The sequence below is a fragment of the Camellia sinensis genome, chromosome 1 (genome assembly GCF_055761805.1).
Source record: "Camellia sinensis isolate YWXY chromosome 1, ASM5576180v1, whole genome shotgun sequence".
In the NCBI taxonomy this organism is placed as follows: domain Eukaryota; kingdom Viridiplantae; phylum Streptophyta; class Magnoliopsida; order Ericales; family Theaceae; genus Camellia; species Camellia sinensis.
The window spans coordinates 10,063,354-10,080,887 of NC_138961.1; the positions used below are offsets into that span (position 1 = coordinate 10,063,354).

The following is a 17,534-nucleotide window of genomic DNA, read 5'->3' on the forward strand; positions in this document are numbered from 1 at the left end:
AAGCTTGTTTGCGATGTTGGAAAATAATTCTTAAAATTGACTGTGGATAGTGCTATTTTTATTTTATTTTATTTTATTGTATCATCATCCATATTACACAAAAGTCTAGCTTTTTTCCTTCTGCCATATCATACCTTATATTCAGAGGGCCTTGTGAGTAGCAAAATTGTTATGATATTATATTTTACACTCTTTAACTATGGTTTGTCACTACTTTCACTATAGGAAATTATATTTTTATCAAATTTGGTGACTAAAAAGAATTTAGTCATTCAAAAGTTATGGAATTGACGATCAAAAATTATATTAATCGGCAAAAGTACAAGATTTAGTTACTAATTTTTTTTAGTCATGTTATATTAATTATTGGAGATTAAAAAAAATTTAGTTGGCAAAAATGTCACAATTGGCGACTAAAAATAAATTTTGTCAGTAAAAGTGCCACAATTGGCAACTGAAATTTTTTTAGTCTCCATACAATTAGTTTTGACTACTAAAAGTATTTAGTCGCCGAATGAAAAATATAAATTTATTTTCAACGACAAATTTGTTCTCCGAAATTTTTAAAAAAATGTACTTTTTTTTGTGGAAAACTGTTAAAGCTTGTTTGGGATGTTGGAAAATAATTCTTAAAATTGGCTGTGGGTCTTATCTTTCGGCGCTATTTTTATTTTATTTTATTGTGTCATCATCCATATTAAACAAAAGTCTAGCTTTTTTCTTCTCTCATTTCATACCTTTATATTCAGAGGGTCTTGTAAGTAGCAAAAATATTATGATATTATCTATATTATATTTTAGAGTAAATTACACTCTTCAACTATGGATTGTCACTACTTTGTTCTCCCTAATTAAAAATTGTTACATTTGACCACTTTGATCTTTATTGTATTTTAGTCTCTATATCCTACAAATATTTTAAGAGGACGAAAAATATTTTGTAAACTGTTCATACCAATATTAGGATCAAAATACTCATTCATCGATTTTATGACCATATAGTAAAATATATACATAATTTTTGTATATATGTAAATAAACCACCATTTGAATGAATATTTTTGTCAAAGGGTACTAGGTTAAAAATCCAAAATTAAAGTTTCTAAGCCTAAAGGCCTAAGCGCTTATTTTCTTTATCCATAAGAATAAGTTGATACAAAAAGACAAAACTACCCATGCATATATATTATATACGGTCTACAAAGCAAAACAAACCCACATTCTCTCCCTCCTCCCTGATTCCACTACCACCATGTTGTTGTTGGTGGCACCGTCGCTCTCCTCCACCGTCTGGCTCCATGATGGTTATTCCGAGCCCTTGACTTCTCCGTCTCCATCGCCGCCGCCATCCTTGACCACCTTGATATGGTCCTAGACCCTGAATTTGATCCTTTGATTAGGGATTAGCCACCAACAATCCTTTGAATTAGGAATTAGCCACCTAAACTCTTAATATTATTAAATCTCCTCCTCAAAACCATTACAATAAGTATCATTATATAAGAAAAATAACATAGACTTCCTAAATTGATTTAGATAGTAATTAAAAAGAAGTAGACTTCCTAATATAATTGGTTTCCTAACATTCAATCGCCCTAGAATCACAGCTAGTCCTCAAGCTAGAAAATCAGGATAATGAGCACAAAAAGCAGCATGGTCTCCCCAAGTAGCTTCATTAACAGAATGACCCTTCCACTGAATGAGCCAATGTGTGACAGCTTGATTGTTCTGCTTGAAGATGCTGCGATCTAAAATTTTCTCAGGCATCTATTCAGAAACATCAGCAAGAGAAGGTAAGTAGGGGTTGGAAGTAACATTTGCTCCCAACTTTAACTTCAAGACAGAGACATGAAAAATGGGATGTATGCGACACCCTTCAGGAAGGTTCAACTTGTAAGAAACAAAACCAACCTGCGCGATAATGCAAAAAGGCCTATAAAAATGGGGAGAAAACTTAGAATAATGTTGCAAAGCAGCTGTAGATTCGCGATAAGGTTGTAGCCTCAAAAAAATCCAATCATTCACAACAAAATAGCGTTTAGTTCGATTGGCATCAGCATAGAAATTCATACGAGCTTAAGCAGATTGCAGATGATCCTTTAAAAGTTGCAAAGTACGAATGCGATCCCGTAAAGCAAGGTCAACTGTATGAACAGCAGTTGTACCAAGAAGATAAGCCGAAACTAAATATGGAGGGTGGCTGTAGACAGCCTCAAATGGAGTCATTTGAATAACAGAATGATAAGTGTTATTGGACTACCATTTAGCCCAAGGCAACTAACGAAACCAATCGTAAGGTTTCTCACTCGCAAAACATCAAAGATAATACTCTAAAGTGCGGTTAGTAACCTCGGTCTGACCATCAGATTGAGGGTGATAAGCCGAACTCTGACATAATTGCATACCCTGCATAGTGAAGAAGGCTTCCCAAAAATTACTAAGAAAGATGGGGTCTCTATCACTAACAATTGTACGAGGCATGCCATGCAAGCGAACAATATCTCTTACAAGAACGTCAGCAACAGTAGTGGCAGAATAAGGATGAGAAATAGGCTGATGCTTGCGCTATAAAAGGACCCCGTGGCGTTCACACTGTAAAAGACGATGTACCAAGCTATTATCTATAAGTATGATGGTAGGAGAACCATCACCAACCAAAGTGAACTCTTGATCAGCGACTTGAAATTTCATGGTTAAATTGCGAAAATCCCAAGCAATTAAGCCTAATGATCGCAACCACTGTGCAAACCACCTCACAACCACTAATAGCCAAAAGAAAAAATTCAGTGGAAACTATATAGCCTTGTAAATTAAGTTGAACATCAGAACACTTACTCAAGCTATTTAAAAATCCATCATCAGTCACCATGACTCGTAAAAACTTGTCCTTTTGAATAGAATAACCACACTATTTAGCAATAAAAGGATGGATAAAATTATGTATGGAACCAAAGTCGATGAGGACTGTAATAGGTTGATTTTTTGGAGTCCCGTTGATGCACATAGTTTCAGGTCGAGTTGACACCATAAGAGCATGTAATGAAATTTCAGAAGTTGGAGGTTCTGGGACACCACCAACTACAGTTTCAGATTCAAAGTTCTCAACTTCGACCTCCGGTTCACCTTCAAAGAGAGATAATTATGGCTTTTGGCATCGATGACCAGGCTTATAAATCTCATCGCAATTAAAACAAAGACACTTCTCACGTTGTTCATTCTGTTCAGTCCATAACAAACGTTTAACACCAGTAGGTAAGGATGGCAATTGGTTTACAGGCTTAGGTACATAAGATATGTTAAAAGGCCATGAAGAAGATGGACGAGAGATAGTCTTGGCCATATTATGTGCGATGGTTGCGATAATTGCATCCTCTTGGCCAAGTGCTAATTCAAAGGTCTCGGTTAAACTGATTGGACGAAGCAAACGAACACCAGCCCTTGTGTTGGCACGAAGTCCAAAAAGAAAAATACTAATTTGATGCGATTCAAGCAAACCTGGAACCATATTAGCAAGTCGCTCAAACTCCATAATAAATTCACGAACAGTGCCAATCTGAGACAATTTGGCTAATGAACTACAAGGATCAATGTGTTGTCAAAAACCAAAATAGGTACATATGGCTCAAGAAAATTGCTACCAAGTCAAAGCCCTAAGGGACTGTTTAATCCAACGATACTAAGAAATAGCATCGCCTTGAAAGTGCACGGCAACCAAAGGAACCATCTTTGCATCTAAAACACCATTAAGTTCTTGATATTGTTCAGCCTAAAATAACCATCCTTCAGGACCAATACCGTTAAATTTTGGAAAATCAATTCGGAGAGTTCGACCTTGAAAATTTAGACCAGCATGCCGATCGCCGTCGTCACGTTGTATAGATGGATTAAGATTGATGCCAGGTTGGGAAAGGCGAGCTTCATATTGCCTATCCTGCAACAGCACTTGGATATTTTGAAGAATAGTAATATTGGTTTATTATCACGTATCAACTCTCGTATATTAGTGGACATCACGCCCATCCTAGTAGTAAGAGCAGCAACTTGTTCTTTGAGTTCCTTAACAGTCATTTTAACAATGATGAATGACAGAATAGAAAGATATGGAAGTTCAAAGATCAAATGCTCTAATACTAGATGATAGGGTCCTAGACCTTGAATTTGATCCTTTGATTGGAGATCAGCCACCAACAATCCTTTGAATTGGGGATTAGCCACCTAAACTCTTAATATTATTAAATCTCCTCATCAAAACCATTACAATAAACATCCTTATATAAGAAAAATAACATAGACTTCCTAAATTGATTTAGATAGTAATTGAAAAGAAGTAGACTTCCTAATATAAATGGTTTCCTAACACACCCTATCGCCATCGTCTCCGTATATACGTATATATATATATATATATACCTCGCCTTCGAGTTTGATCTCGACTTCTTCATCGATCAGATCTACCACGACGACGATGACAACGACAACGACAACGACAAACTTAGATTCGGAGCCTTATATGATTTCCCTTTCGACAATGATAACCGAGTTAGGGTTTTGAAGCTCTACAATTATTACCTCTCGGTTCCATCAAATTTATCAACGATGCGATTTCGTTCTCTCAAATCGATGGTCTTCGATCAGATAGTTTCAGGCTTGATTTTGAGGTGTCCGAATCTTGAGATTTAAATTGAAGGAGTTATCACTTCAGAATTTTGTAGGAAATGAAGAAAGTTCGGTTGAGATTTGTGTGCCGAATCCGATATCAATAAGTATTGCTGGTTTTGTGCGCTGAATCATACTTGTTTATAGTACTTGAATTTGTTCCATATTTTGAAATCATGATGATATTTTCTTTCATTGTCTCTGGTTTTGAGAAAAAGTTGCGTGTGAATGCATTCTGAATCAGAGAATAATCAAAATCAAAGTCACTCTCTCTATATATATGTATGTATATGCTTGGGTTTGATAACAGAAAAAAGAAAATAAAAATTGTTGTTGGTGTTGTGTGTGTCCAACAGATACTAGGAATTTTTTTTCTTTTTTTTTTTAATCCTTTTTTTTTTTTTTTTTAATGATAGTGATAAAACACAATGCAACAAATATGGAGAGAGTGTTGATTGGGTGATGATAAGGAGGAAATAGAAAACTTGCATATAAAAAATTTGGATAGATAGAAAATTTGCACAAATAAAATTTGGACAAATAGAAAATTTACATAGAAAAATTTTGAACAGATAGACAAAAAAAATTGAATGGATAGACAAAAAATTTGAACAGATAGACAAAAAAAATTGAACGGATAGATAAAAAAATTTGAACAGATAGATAAAAAATATGAACAGATAGAAAATAATTTGAACACATAGATATGAATTTGAACAGATAGTCAACAAAAAGTCAAACAAATAAATAAAGTAGGGGTAAAATTGAAAATAAAATGCCATTTAGGACTTCTCACCAAACTATTTCATAATGTGTAGATATCTTACCAACAAAAAAAAAAAAAAAAAAAAAAATCACTAAGCCTAATACCTTAAACAATTGTTAGAGTGAATTTTTTATCAATTTTTTCAAAAATTAATATATATAGCTTATATGACACTTTTCTATTATCCTTTCGTCAAAAACTATTTACAAAAATTTGATGTTAAAACAAATTAGATTATTAAACTGTTAAAATTTAACAATTTTTACTTAGAAGGGGTTAAGACAGCAATCCTTAGTTTATATTGCATAAAGTATAAAGTATAATGTGTCCTATATTAATTTATGTAACAGTAAATTACTCTTGCATCTCTATTTTCTTTAACTTTGGTCCTTAGAACTATTAAAATTCTTACCACTTTCATCTAAATTCCAAATGTCGTTATAGTTTTGTGACAGAAAATGCCACATTAGTCGGGTGCCATATTAGTCGGGTTTACCTAGAACCCACTTATATCCATGGCAATCCAAGGAAATTTAATTTCACACAAATTGATTTCCAAACAAAACTTATATGGTTCAAAAGTAAACTTCCAAACAAAAACTTATGGTTCGAAAATCAATTTTTAAACCGAAGGTACAGCTAAAATACAATTTTTTATTCAAAAGTTGATTTCCAAAAAAAAAAAAAAATAATTTAAAAAAAAAAAATTGCGCGTTGAGAAAAATTTAAGAAGCTCCAAGGAGATGGGGATTTCAGCAATGGAAATCAAGGTTGACAAAAACCTCATCCCAGCAGCATGGATCTCCTGGAGGACCATGTTGCTTTGCTTATTTGCTTCTTCTTTGGCCTCTCAACACAGCACACACAGTATATTTGAAGCCAGAGTCTACAACTTGCATTAAATCAAGTTTTAAAAAAAAAAAAAATTAAAAATCAAATAATTGTGGTGACAAACCATAGCATCTTTAGCAATAAGAGACTGTAATACTCATTAACAAGTGAATTCTAAATTACATTACCTGCAAACACTGTCTGTGGGTTGTACAATTATTCAGAGACATTACTAGTAAGTAGCCGTCAAAAAAGGCTCTAATGAATGACAACCCAATTTATCTTCTTTGTCTACCAACATTTTCATTCTCCTTCACAACTTCAGCTTCCATCAGTTCCCCAGTCATCAATTCTCTGTTATCTGACCACAATCTTCAATCACAACCGTTGCCGAAGTCTTCCCACCACCCGAACCCACCTTCTCCATCTCCTTCACCACACTGTATCCATCCACAACCTTCCCAAACACCACATGTTTGCCATCAAGCCATGTTGTCTTCTCAGTACAGATAAAGAATTGGGAACCATTAGTGTTGGGTCCGGCATTTGCCATTGATAGAACACCGGGCCCTGTATGCTTCACCTTGAAGTTCTCATCTGCAAATTTCGCCCCATAGATCGATTCACCACCGGTCCCATTACCATTTGTGAAATCTCCGCCTTGACACATGAAGCTGGGGATAATGCGGTGGAATGCGGATCCCTTATAGTGTAATGGCTTCCCTGATATACCAATCCCTTTCTCCCCAGTGCAGAGGGCACGGAAATTCTCGGCAGTCTTGGGAGTGATGTCAGCAAATAGTTCCATTACTACTCTTCCTGCTTTCATCTTTCCTATCAGTATGTCAAAGAAAACCTTTGGGTTCGACATTTTCTTGACTTGATCTGAAAATTCCTATCAAAACATGGATTTCAGTCAAAGGGATTATGCTCTTCAAACCAAATTTTGTACTTAAACATGTAACTAGTAATAAAATACAGTTATCATCTTCAAATTCTGAATAAATACAAGTTCAAAACCAGGATGATAGAAAGGTGATTACTTGGTAGAGTTCCTATCATTCTTTGTTTGCTCAATATAGTGTGTAATTGGAGCAAAATTCCAAGTTCAAATTATCAAATCACTCGACGTAATAAAGAAAAATCACATAATATTTATCCAAACACGCTGTTATGATACAACAAAGGTTCAAAAGCAGTATGAAATATTTTGATTCAGAGTCATTTAAATTTTATAGCTCCAAAAAAGAAATGGATGTGTACTAGCACACATACGAACGCTATGTTTGGTAACTTAGGAGAGAAAAGAAAAGAAATGATTACTTAACTAATAAGAGAAAAGAAAAGAAAAGAAATGATTGTAATTTCTCTCCTTTTTGTTTGGATAAGTAAGAAATAAAAGAAAAGAAATGATTTTGATTTCTCTCCTTCTTGTTTGGTTAGATTTCATTAAGAGAAAAGAAAAGAAATTATTTTATGTTATATTACCAAAATAACCTTTTTATATTTTCAATCATTTTATTTCTTTTATTTTTATAGGGGTAAAATTGGTATTATGAAAATATAAACATTTGTGGATTTCTTTTCTCTCCCAATCTCTCCACTTTTGGGAAGATTGAAAATAAGGGTTATGAGAGAAATGAGTTTCTCTCCATTTCTCTCTATTTCTCTCCATTTCTCTCCACTTAAGATAACCAAACAAGGAAGAGAAATACATTTCTCTCTATTTCTTTTCTTTTCTCTCCAAATCACTCAATCCAAACACAGTAGTGTCCCATTTGATCCTAGCTAGAACTAAAACAAAATTAAGCATTACACGCAGAAGTCCAGGTCACAAAAGAACACAACCAAACAAATAAAAGATGCATTTTTGTAGGATCCATTTTATAAAACAGAACATAATCCAAAATAGTTTTTCTTGGTAAGTGAAGTAAGCGTGTCTCCTGTTTTCCTTTTTCTTCCTTGGAACCCTGTTGGTATTAACAGATATCTCACCATAATCTTTGTCATGGACTCAACATTACTAGTCTTCTCAAAACAGAGAAAAAATGTCTGCAATTAGTTTTCCCACTTCCTATTTATCTCATATTTTCCCCAATTAAATCCCAAAAGTCTCAATCCTTACAAAGGGGTCAATTAAATCCCAAAAATCTCCATCCTTACAAATGGGTAAAAATTTGCTTACTTTTTCTATTCCATCAAAAAAAATTCCTCAATAATACATTCAATTTTCACTCAAAACAAAAGAACATGAAGCATTAATGTTGTGTTTGGTTGGGAGATTTGAGGAAGGATTTGGAAAGAAAAATGGAAAAGGTAGGTGAAATATGAATAAATTATGCCTAAATTTTACCTAATTTCACACGCCTTTTCCCTTTTCCTTTCCAAATCCCTCCCCAAATCCCCAAACCAAACACAACACACCATAAAAGAAACAAAGAAATCTAAGCATATCAGAGAGAGTAGTACAAATGTTCACCATCCTGAGACAAATCCTCAGGCAAAAGAGTCATTTCACAAGAGAACATCATCATATTATCAGGAGGGTGGGTGAGTGTTTTATGTTGCACAGTTTTTGAGCTACACAGGCTTTTTGTAAACCCACCTGTAAGCCTTCGATTGTGCTTCTTTGTTTCACATAGAGATTCTAAGCTTTGATACAGTGAAGTGAATGTGATACATTCGATACAAAAATTAAATCAATACAAAAAGAACGTACCTTGGTGTGAATTTCCAATTGGGTATACTCTGACAACGAGGAGGAGGAGGAGGAGGAGGAGGAGAATAGGGTATGTAGATATTTTTTTTTTATGAGAGCACAGTTTTGGGGGTTTTAGGGTTTTTTTTTTTTTTTTTTTTTGGATTTTGCACTGGGCCCTTTTATGTTTGGGTTAGAGTCCAAAGGCTTCTCAGGCCCAGACCTAGTTAGTATTGGGCCCAACGAATATAATGGATCAATCTTGATAACTCGTTAAATAAAATTAAATCAAACTGTTGGGTTAAGAACTGGACCGGAAAGTTAAGCCCAGATTAATCATTAGTTCTATATACCCATCTCTGTTAATGAAAACGTTTAATGTTGTGTTTGGTTGCGAAATTTGAGAAAGAATTTGGAAAGAAAAAGGGAAAAGATAAGTGAAATGTGAATAAAATATTAGCAATGTTAGGTATCATGAAAATTTTTTCATGAAAATAATCATGAAAGTTTTGTGACCCTTAGATTACATTTAGAATAAAGCATCACACACTAATCAAGGTAATCCAAGGATCATAAATTTTTCATGATTATTTTCATGACAAAATTTTCACGATCCCTAACTTTTCCCATAAAATATACCTATATTTCATATAGTTTCACACATATTTTCCCTTTATTTTTCTAAATCTCTTCCCAAATTTCTCAACCAAACACAACATAAAAGGGCAACACATCTACGCAGGGTTGAGTCCAAAGGCTTGTCAGGCCCACACATAGTTAGTATTGGGCTTTAACCCAATGAATGTAATGGCTCAGTGGGGGATTCTATTTACACCCAAAAAAATCATTAAGTATTCCAAATTTTTAAGTATATCTTGTTTAATTATTGTTTTATTTTACTCTCATTACACCTTATTATTTTTTTCAAATTACCCTCAAGGTAAATCCAAATAATAAACAAACTAAAAAAACTAAATTATTTCAAAAACTTTTCGATACAGAAAATAATTCTCAAATACAGGGGGAAAAAAAATTTACATTATAAATTATTCACAAGAATGCTCATGGAAAAGTAAAAACCAAATTTATAAACACATAAACATCAGGCACTAATAAGAAAGAGTAATTCTCAAATAATGTACTATTTAAATGATAAAATAAGAACAACACCAATAATATGTTATTGTTAATCTAACTACTGGACCCTTTAATTTTTATCAAAACACGACATAGAAAATAATTACTGGTGCTCTACAGAAATTGTGAAACCCCTTTATATGAATACTTATCACCTTTTTGATGAATTGTTTTAAAAAACTATTTTGATTATTACTCTCATCAATTGTTTGATTTTGTTCAAACTTTCTTCTAAGGTTTAGGGTTTCAAAATAATAAAAAATAATAATATTGACGATGATAGTGAGTTTTAATAGGGTGGATTAGAGTTTTGGAGGGAGGATGATGAAGAAGAATAAGAAGAAATAACTTTAATCTCTTAGGGAAGAAGATATAAAGATTTGAATAGGAATAACTGATTAGGGTGTATCATGAGAAAAACAATATATTTTATTTTAAGGTTTAATATGAGTTGTCCTTATTAGTAAATTCATATTAGGATATAATAGAAATTAAAATTTATAAATTTAAGGGAAACTTACTGATAAGTCCCATGTAACAAGTTCAAAACCCAACTAATCCCAAAACAAAATACTTGCACCAATTAGTCCAACACATTTTTAATTGTTACCAAAAAATCTTTTTTTTTTTTTTAATTTATAGACACTGTTCACATCTTACTACCGTCGGACTTCCGTTTAACGGTCGCCGGAGACTGACCAGAATGTCTAGAATATTGCAGGAAAAAAAAATTAAAAGACATGTTATGAAACTGTAAAATTTTACAGTTCTAAAGAATGTTATAAAACTGCAAAATTTTACAGTTTTAAACCATGATTCATTCCAGCACCAAAAAAAAAATTTGAAACTGTAAAATTTTACAATTTTCACCGCCTGTAACTAAAACTCGAAAACTGCTTGTTCAGAATTCGAAAATTTTCTCCATTAGAACAGAAAAACAGAAGTGTATAGCAGAGAGAGAAAAAAAAAAGAGATCGAAGGGGAAAGACGGATGTCTAACCAAATCTGTGTAGATCTACTTAGATCTGATGTAGATCTGAGTAGATCTATATCAGATCTAAGTAGATCCATTCATCTTCTTCGTCGAAAAATATATCATCTTCTTCGTCGGAGTTGATTTCAATGCTTGGTGGTTATCAATGACCCCGATCAATGGAGAAAGATATGATCACCGGTGGTCCTCTTCCATGACAAACACGGTGACAGAAAAACGTAGAAAAAAAAACGAGAGAGGAAGGGAAGCAAAAAGCAGAGAGAGAGAGGAAAGGACTTTTGGGTGTAGTGAAAAAGTTATGGGATTAAATGGAGATCACATGTTTCCCATGGGACCTATGGGTAATTTCTCCTAAATTTTTTAAATTAGACGTATTGAGACATATTTTAAATTCAAATAGAATCCGCCGTCAATCTTTGTTGACTGGTTAAACAAGATTAAGTTGGGTTGGAGAACTGGACTTGAAAGTTAAGCCCAGATCATCATTGGTTCCAGGGTGATCCTATTTGTACTCAAATAATAAATCTGTACGCTTAATTAAAAATTTAAAATTTTAGCTCCAAGTATACTTTAATGTAAATTTACTAATAAAAACAATAAATATTAAATCATAAAATATAATATTTTATTTTTTTATGGTACACCCTAATCACTTATTCGTATTCTTTATATTATTCTCTAAGTTCCAATTATTTTCTCTTCATCTTCTTCCTCACCATTACCATCAACATCATTGTTTTTTATTGTATTGTTATTTGCAAATAGAAGAAAGTTTGAACAAAATCAAATAATAATTAATAATAAAAAGAATTTTTTGAAACAATCTATCACTCAATTATATGTATATTCAGATCGTTGGGGCTAAAAGGATTAGCGGGAGAAGATGGTTGAGGAGCACAAAAAGAAACCAAGTTTGCTACTTGATTGATTAGTAAACGATTCACTCATTATCTTTATGTTTCTTTTGCTTTGTTTATCGATATGTAGAATGAAAACCAATTGTGATATTGATTGTGTTAAATGTGTATTGTTTGGTAATGAAAACTCAAAACCACATTTCATCTACCTTTTTATTTTATATTTTTTTGATATTTATCTACTTTTTCTATTGATGCTAAGAGATTTCAACTAGTCAAGGGTGTTGAAGAGTTTGCACAGGTATGAAAGATTTGTTTAAGAAATCTACTTATGGGTTTTTAATTTTTTTTTTTAAATGGTGTAATTTAGGATTTTTGATTTATTTATTATTTGGGTGCATCATAAATTATGGTTTTATCTTGAAGAGTAATTTATGAAAAATATATAGGGTATACTGAGAGTAAATTATAACCCTATATAATTTAATAAAAAGTACTAAAATTTTTGACATATTGAATGATTTTTTGAATACAAAATAGAATCACCCTCTATTATATAAACCCATATCTGTTAGTGAAAAAAAAATGTTTAAATGGGCAAAGCATCATACTCGGACCTTAAAAAAATAAAAAAACATATATAATATAATAATAATAATAATGAATGAAGTGATGATGGGTGCCACTACCATTATTATTATTCTGTATAAACTCATCTACGTTTGTTTATTTATTTATTTATTTTTATTACATGGTAGGTAGGAAGAAAAAGGAGTAGTGCTTGTGGCGGTCTCAACCCCTAACTTGATTAATTAACTATACTGGATTTTATATTTTAATTTTTTCTGACACAATGCTGATTATCAAAGCTTGGTTGATTACCAAAACTAGGTAATCTTTTGTTTCTTTTAAGAAGAACAGAATTTTTTTAAATATTGACATCACAAATAATGTTGAAGAATACTAATGACAGCCTTTCACATCATCAATATCAGTATATATGCAAAAAGTGTAAAAAAAAATATAAAACATATATATTAAAACAACTTTGGGCGTGTAAAAGTTGTTTTGAGATTTTAAATTTTTTTTTTTCTTGCTATTAATTGTTGTCATTAACCTGTACCAATAATATTAAGATTTTTATATATTAACATGAACCAAATGATAAGATAGACTTTTTGGTACCAATTTAGTTAGAATGATTTAGTTCATTGTGATACTTTTGTACTTTTCTTTTCTTTATTGATATATTTTGTTTGTACTTTATACTTGAATCTTTATTAATAAAGTTGCTTTTTTGCCGATTAAAAAAAAAAAATTATATATTTAATATTGCTAGCTCATTAGTCCTTCAAATCTAATAACCATTTTTTGTTACAATCCTGTTTTGTAGCTCGAATTCCATTTGGCTCGAATGGCCCGACTGGGTAGGTTTTTTTTTTTTTTTCTCTCTCTGCAACAAAAAAAGAAAAGGACGAAGAAGAAGGAGGAGGAGGAGAGAAGAGGGCATCATCATCAACAACGTATCATCATCATCAACAACAAAAACAAACAGAACAGAGAGAGAGAGAGAGATCCATACAAATCATCGTTTTAGGTAGTTGTTTGAGAGAAGAGGAAGGGAAGATCTATGTATACATAGAGTTATGTGTGTATACGAAACCCTTAAGCTTCGAATCCATGGCGAGACCTTTGAAACCGACGAAGACTCCGACGACGACAACAACGACACCGGCGAAGGTAAGTCACCGGACAACAGAGTTATTTGGAAAGTAAAGAGGTAAGTTTAGATCTGAGTTAGAGAGGTGAGAGGATGGGGATGAGGATGAAGCGAGAGTGAGAGGGATGAGGCGAGAGTGAGAGAGAGGTCAGAGTGCTAGTTTTGATTGGAGAGATCGAGAGGAGAGAAAACTTACTTTCGAGCCATTTGAGATCGTTTTATTCGAGCTACGGATCATTTTTGTTTTTGCTATCTAGAAAGGGCAATCTTATATTTTTTATGTAAATTTTGAGAATCTACACAATCACAAAATCATGATCGATTTTTATATATATATATTTTTTTCATAAATATTTGATAACTTAGAATATCATGCTACCATACTACAATATTCTCCCCTTTCTTTTTTTTTCTTTTTTTTTTTTAACACAATTATGTCCTTGTTGGGGGTTCAACCGTTCTTTGCCACATTGTTTTATTAGGTAAACTAGCCACAAGAAGGCATGTGATCTAGATATAATAAATACAATCTAATTTTTTAATAGAAAATAGAAGAGTCTCACATAAGAATCATACACTCCTCGTAAAATTGTGAGAACATCAAAAGATGATAAGCAAATAAAGTGGGGGTGAATGGAGCATGAAAAGATGGTGAAAATCGAAGGGCTAACTTTTAGGGTTTCTAAAAGAAATGAGCTGTATTTTATTTATGCATACAAATGTTGATAGGCAAAAAAGTTGTTCACAGATTTTAGGCTATGTTCAATTAGGATTTTTTTTATTATGAAAATTGATAAATTTTCAAATATTATGATCCATCTACTTGTTTGTCTTAAAAGATTCATGATTTTAGAATTGTGATGTGCAAATGAGATCCAAACATCACCTTAGAATTTCAAAAAGAGTTGAGCTATGTTCATATATGAAAAATCTAAAAATCCCGGGATATTGATTTGTGATTATGTATCAATTTTAAACAATAAATAACAATCTCAATCAAACAATCAAAGACAAATTGACATAACAATTTAACGTGGAAATATCACAATTAGAATGCCTCCAATTATGATTAAAAAAAATTACGGGTCAAAGTCACAAAACAATCTACTAAAAAGAAAAAAATTAATTACACAAGTGTACCATCAATTACCTAGCAAATCCATGCTCGAATTGAACCGACCCCTATGTGTCTCTGCTACCACCGTCTTCACCTCAGATTTGTCTTACCCAACATTGAATTTACAACGTCGATATCAAATCCACAACGATGAGCCACTCTGGAATCCATCAAAGCTTCAAGCCCAAGATCTTTGAAATCCACCGAAGAACAACTATCTCTTTTGTGAATAAAGGAAAACAATCAAACCCTTAATGATGTTGATATGAAGTTTACGGATCTATTGATCACTCTTAAATCATCAATCAAACACTCATAAAGCACCCTCCAATATAAAATACTTTGTATCTTGTTCCTTTCTGAAAATCTAGATGGCACAAAACCTAGAAACAGCGAACAACGCACTTTATAGAAAATAAGATTGTGCAGACCGCTCAAGCGGCGATATGACTAAAGGCGGTGCGAAACATATAAGCTGACCACTCGAGCGTAACTTTCATCACTCAAGCGGTAAGACTTTCTTCCTAGAAGTTCAGGCATTCTGCAAAAATACTAGATGATCTATTTCTTCGCTTAAGCGCACAAATAACCGCTCGAGTGGTCAAACAATTTTGACTGCATTTTTACTTTTTACTTCGGGGGCATTGCCCCTGGACCCCGCCATGGCACTGTCCCATAGACCCCCGCTAGCTCGATCCTCGTACTTAGTCAGCAAAGTGACAAATATGAAAGGATTAAGATCACAAACTCCTCTGCATAGGCACAATTCGAGTTAGATTCGCATCTAAATACTTATAATTTCACTGAAATAAAAGATCGAATAAAATTATAACTGAAAGGAATTTTATCAAATGAAATTGCTAATAACAAAAACTTAACAACATATGTATATAGATATTCATTCATATAATGGAGAGGATTTAGATATTGGCAAGAGAATTTCCACTTGAACTTGAAGTTTAGTGGGTAAGTTTGAGATTAAAAATATAAGGGCAAATTACATCGGATGAGAAAAATGTTGACAGAGTAATTAATTGAATCAAATTGAGACAAATTAAAAAATATAATGTCAAAATCAAGTCAATTGAAATGACAGAAACTAAAATGACATAATAGTTAAAAGTATAGGGACTGTCAATGTAATTTGTCTAAATAATAATATTGACAAGGTTGATTTGGCTAAACTTTTCCAACTTATTCTTTTGTCCCATAGGAATGGTTGGAAATAAAACTATATTAAATAATTTGTTGTGTGTCGTATTTATATGTATTCATTTCATTTTAGAGTTGTCTTATGTTTAGAAATTTCCTACTTTGGGAATATACTGACAACTTGTTTGGTTTTTTAATTAGATTAGGCTATGTTTAATTCATAAGATTAATAGTGAAAGGTATTAATAATCTCATCAAATTAATGTGGTATTTACTATCCAATTGGATTAGTAGGATAAATTATCCCCTTTTGCATTGTTTGATTTATACTAGATAAGAAAACTGTAGAAAATATTAGTATCTCATTTTTTGAAAATATCAGTGATGCAAGATCACTTATTTATACAACCTATCATATACAACAGATATGTATCTAATAACCTAACTAACTAATCTAACTGATTTACACATGTGTTAACAACTAGTAACAGATCTTCTAACAGATTCTCTAACCACCATTGGTGTAGTTAGTAAAGCAGTTGAGCTGCATGGTAAACTTGAACTGATAGAACTCTTCTTGAATTGATTGAGCTGAGGAAGAGATAGACGACTGAACTGAGTAGGTGCAGGTTCTGAGCTGAGCTGAATAGGTAGTGCTGTAGAGTTAGTATTTGCAGAGTTAGTATCTGCAGAGCTAGTATCCTCAACATCCCCTGGCAAGCGAATGGGGGAAGAAGGACACAGCATGAGCTTGGCTTTAAGATACAAAAATTGAGAAACAAAAGGAGGCTTAGTGACGATGTCAGCCAGTTGATCAATGGTAGGAATGTACTAAAGAACCAACTTTTTAGCCAAAACTTGATCACGCACAAAATGGCAATCAACCTCAATATTTTTAGAGCGTAAGTGAAAAACAGGGTTGGAGGCTAAAGCAATCGCAGAAACATTATCACACCAGAGCGTAGGGAGCACAGGAGAGACAATAGATAGATCTTGAAGAAGCATACCAATCCAAGCTAATTCAGTTGCAGTATGAGCAAGGGACTTGTACTCTACCTCAGTAGAGGATCTGGAAACTGTAGGTTGCTTTTTAGCTAACTGAGAGACAAGATTACTACCCAAAAAGATGCAGTAGCCTGAAGTGGATTTACGGTCAATGATATCACCAGCCCAATTTGAATCAGAGAAAGCATGAACATCAAAGGAACTAAGGGAATAAAACAGACCATGAGTAAGAGTGCCTTTAACAAAACAAAGCAATCTCTTCACAGCAGCAAAATGACCAACTGTGGGTGAATGCATATATTGGCAAGATTGATTGACTACTAAGGAAATGTCAAGTCTAGTAATGGTAAGGTACTGAAAAGCCCCAACCAAACTACGAAAAAGAGCAAGATCAGGAAATGAGTGATCAGGATTTAAAGGAAAAGTTGGCTTGACAGAAATGGGAGATGAGCAAGGCTTACAGTCAGCTAGACCTGCTTTCTTGAGAATGTCTTAAGCATATTTGGTTTGAGACAAAACATAGCCTGAGGCAGTGGTGGTGATAGAAATGCCAACGAAGTAGGATAGATCACCCAATTCTTTCATAGAAAAAGATGTGTGC

At 33.0% G+C, this 17,534-nt stretch overlaps 1 protein-coding gene across 4 annotated transcripts; it reads right to left on the reverse strand.

Moving 5' to 3' along the window:
* Positions 1–6,386: 6,386 nt before the first annotated feature.
* On the reverse strand, positions 6,387–9,069 carry LOC114310748 (peptidyl-prolyl cis-trans isomerase CYP19-3). Of its 4 annotated transcripts, none has more exons than XM_028256828.2 (2): positions 8,973–9,069; positions 6,387–7,138 (listed from the first exon to the last, which is right to left on the reverse strand). In XM_028256828.2, exon 2 carries the CDS (start codon positions 7,122–7,124, stop codon positions 6,600–6,602), a length of 525 nt encoding a protein of 174 aa, XP_028112629.2. In that variant the 5' UTR covers positions 7,125–7,138; positions 8,973–9,069; the 3' UTR covers positions 6,387–6,599. The 4 variants fall into 4 exon arrangements, with proteins under 4 accessions (XP_028112629.2, XP_028112628.2, XP_028112630.2 ...); XM_028256827.2 differs by having other exon boundaries at positions 6,387–7,148; positions 8,973–9,053; XM_028256829.2 differs by having other exon boundaries at positions 8,859–9,014.
* Positions 9,070–17,534: the final 8,465 nt, after the last annotated feature.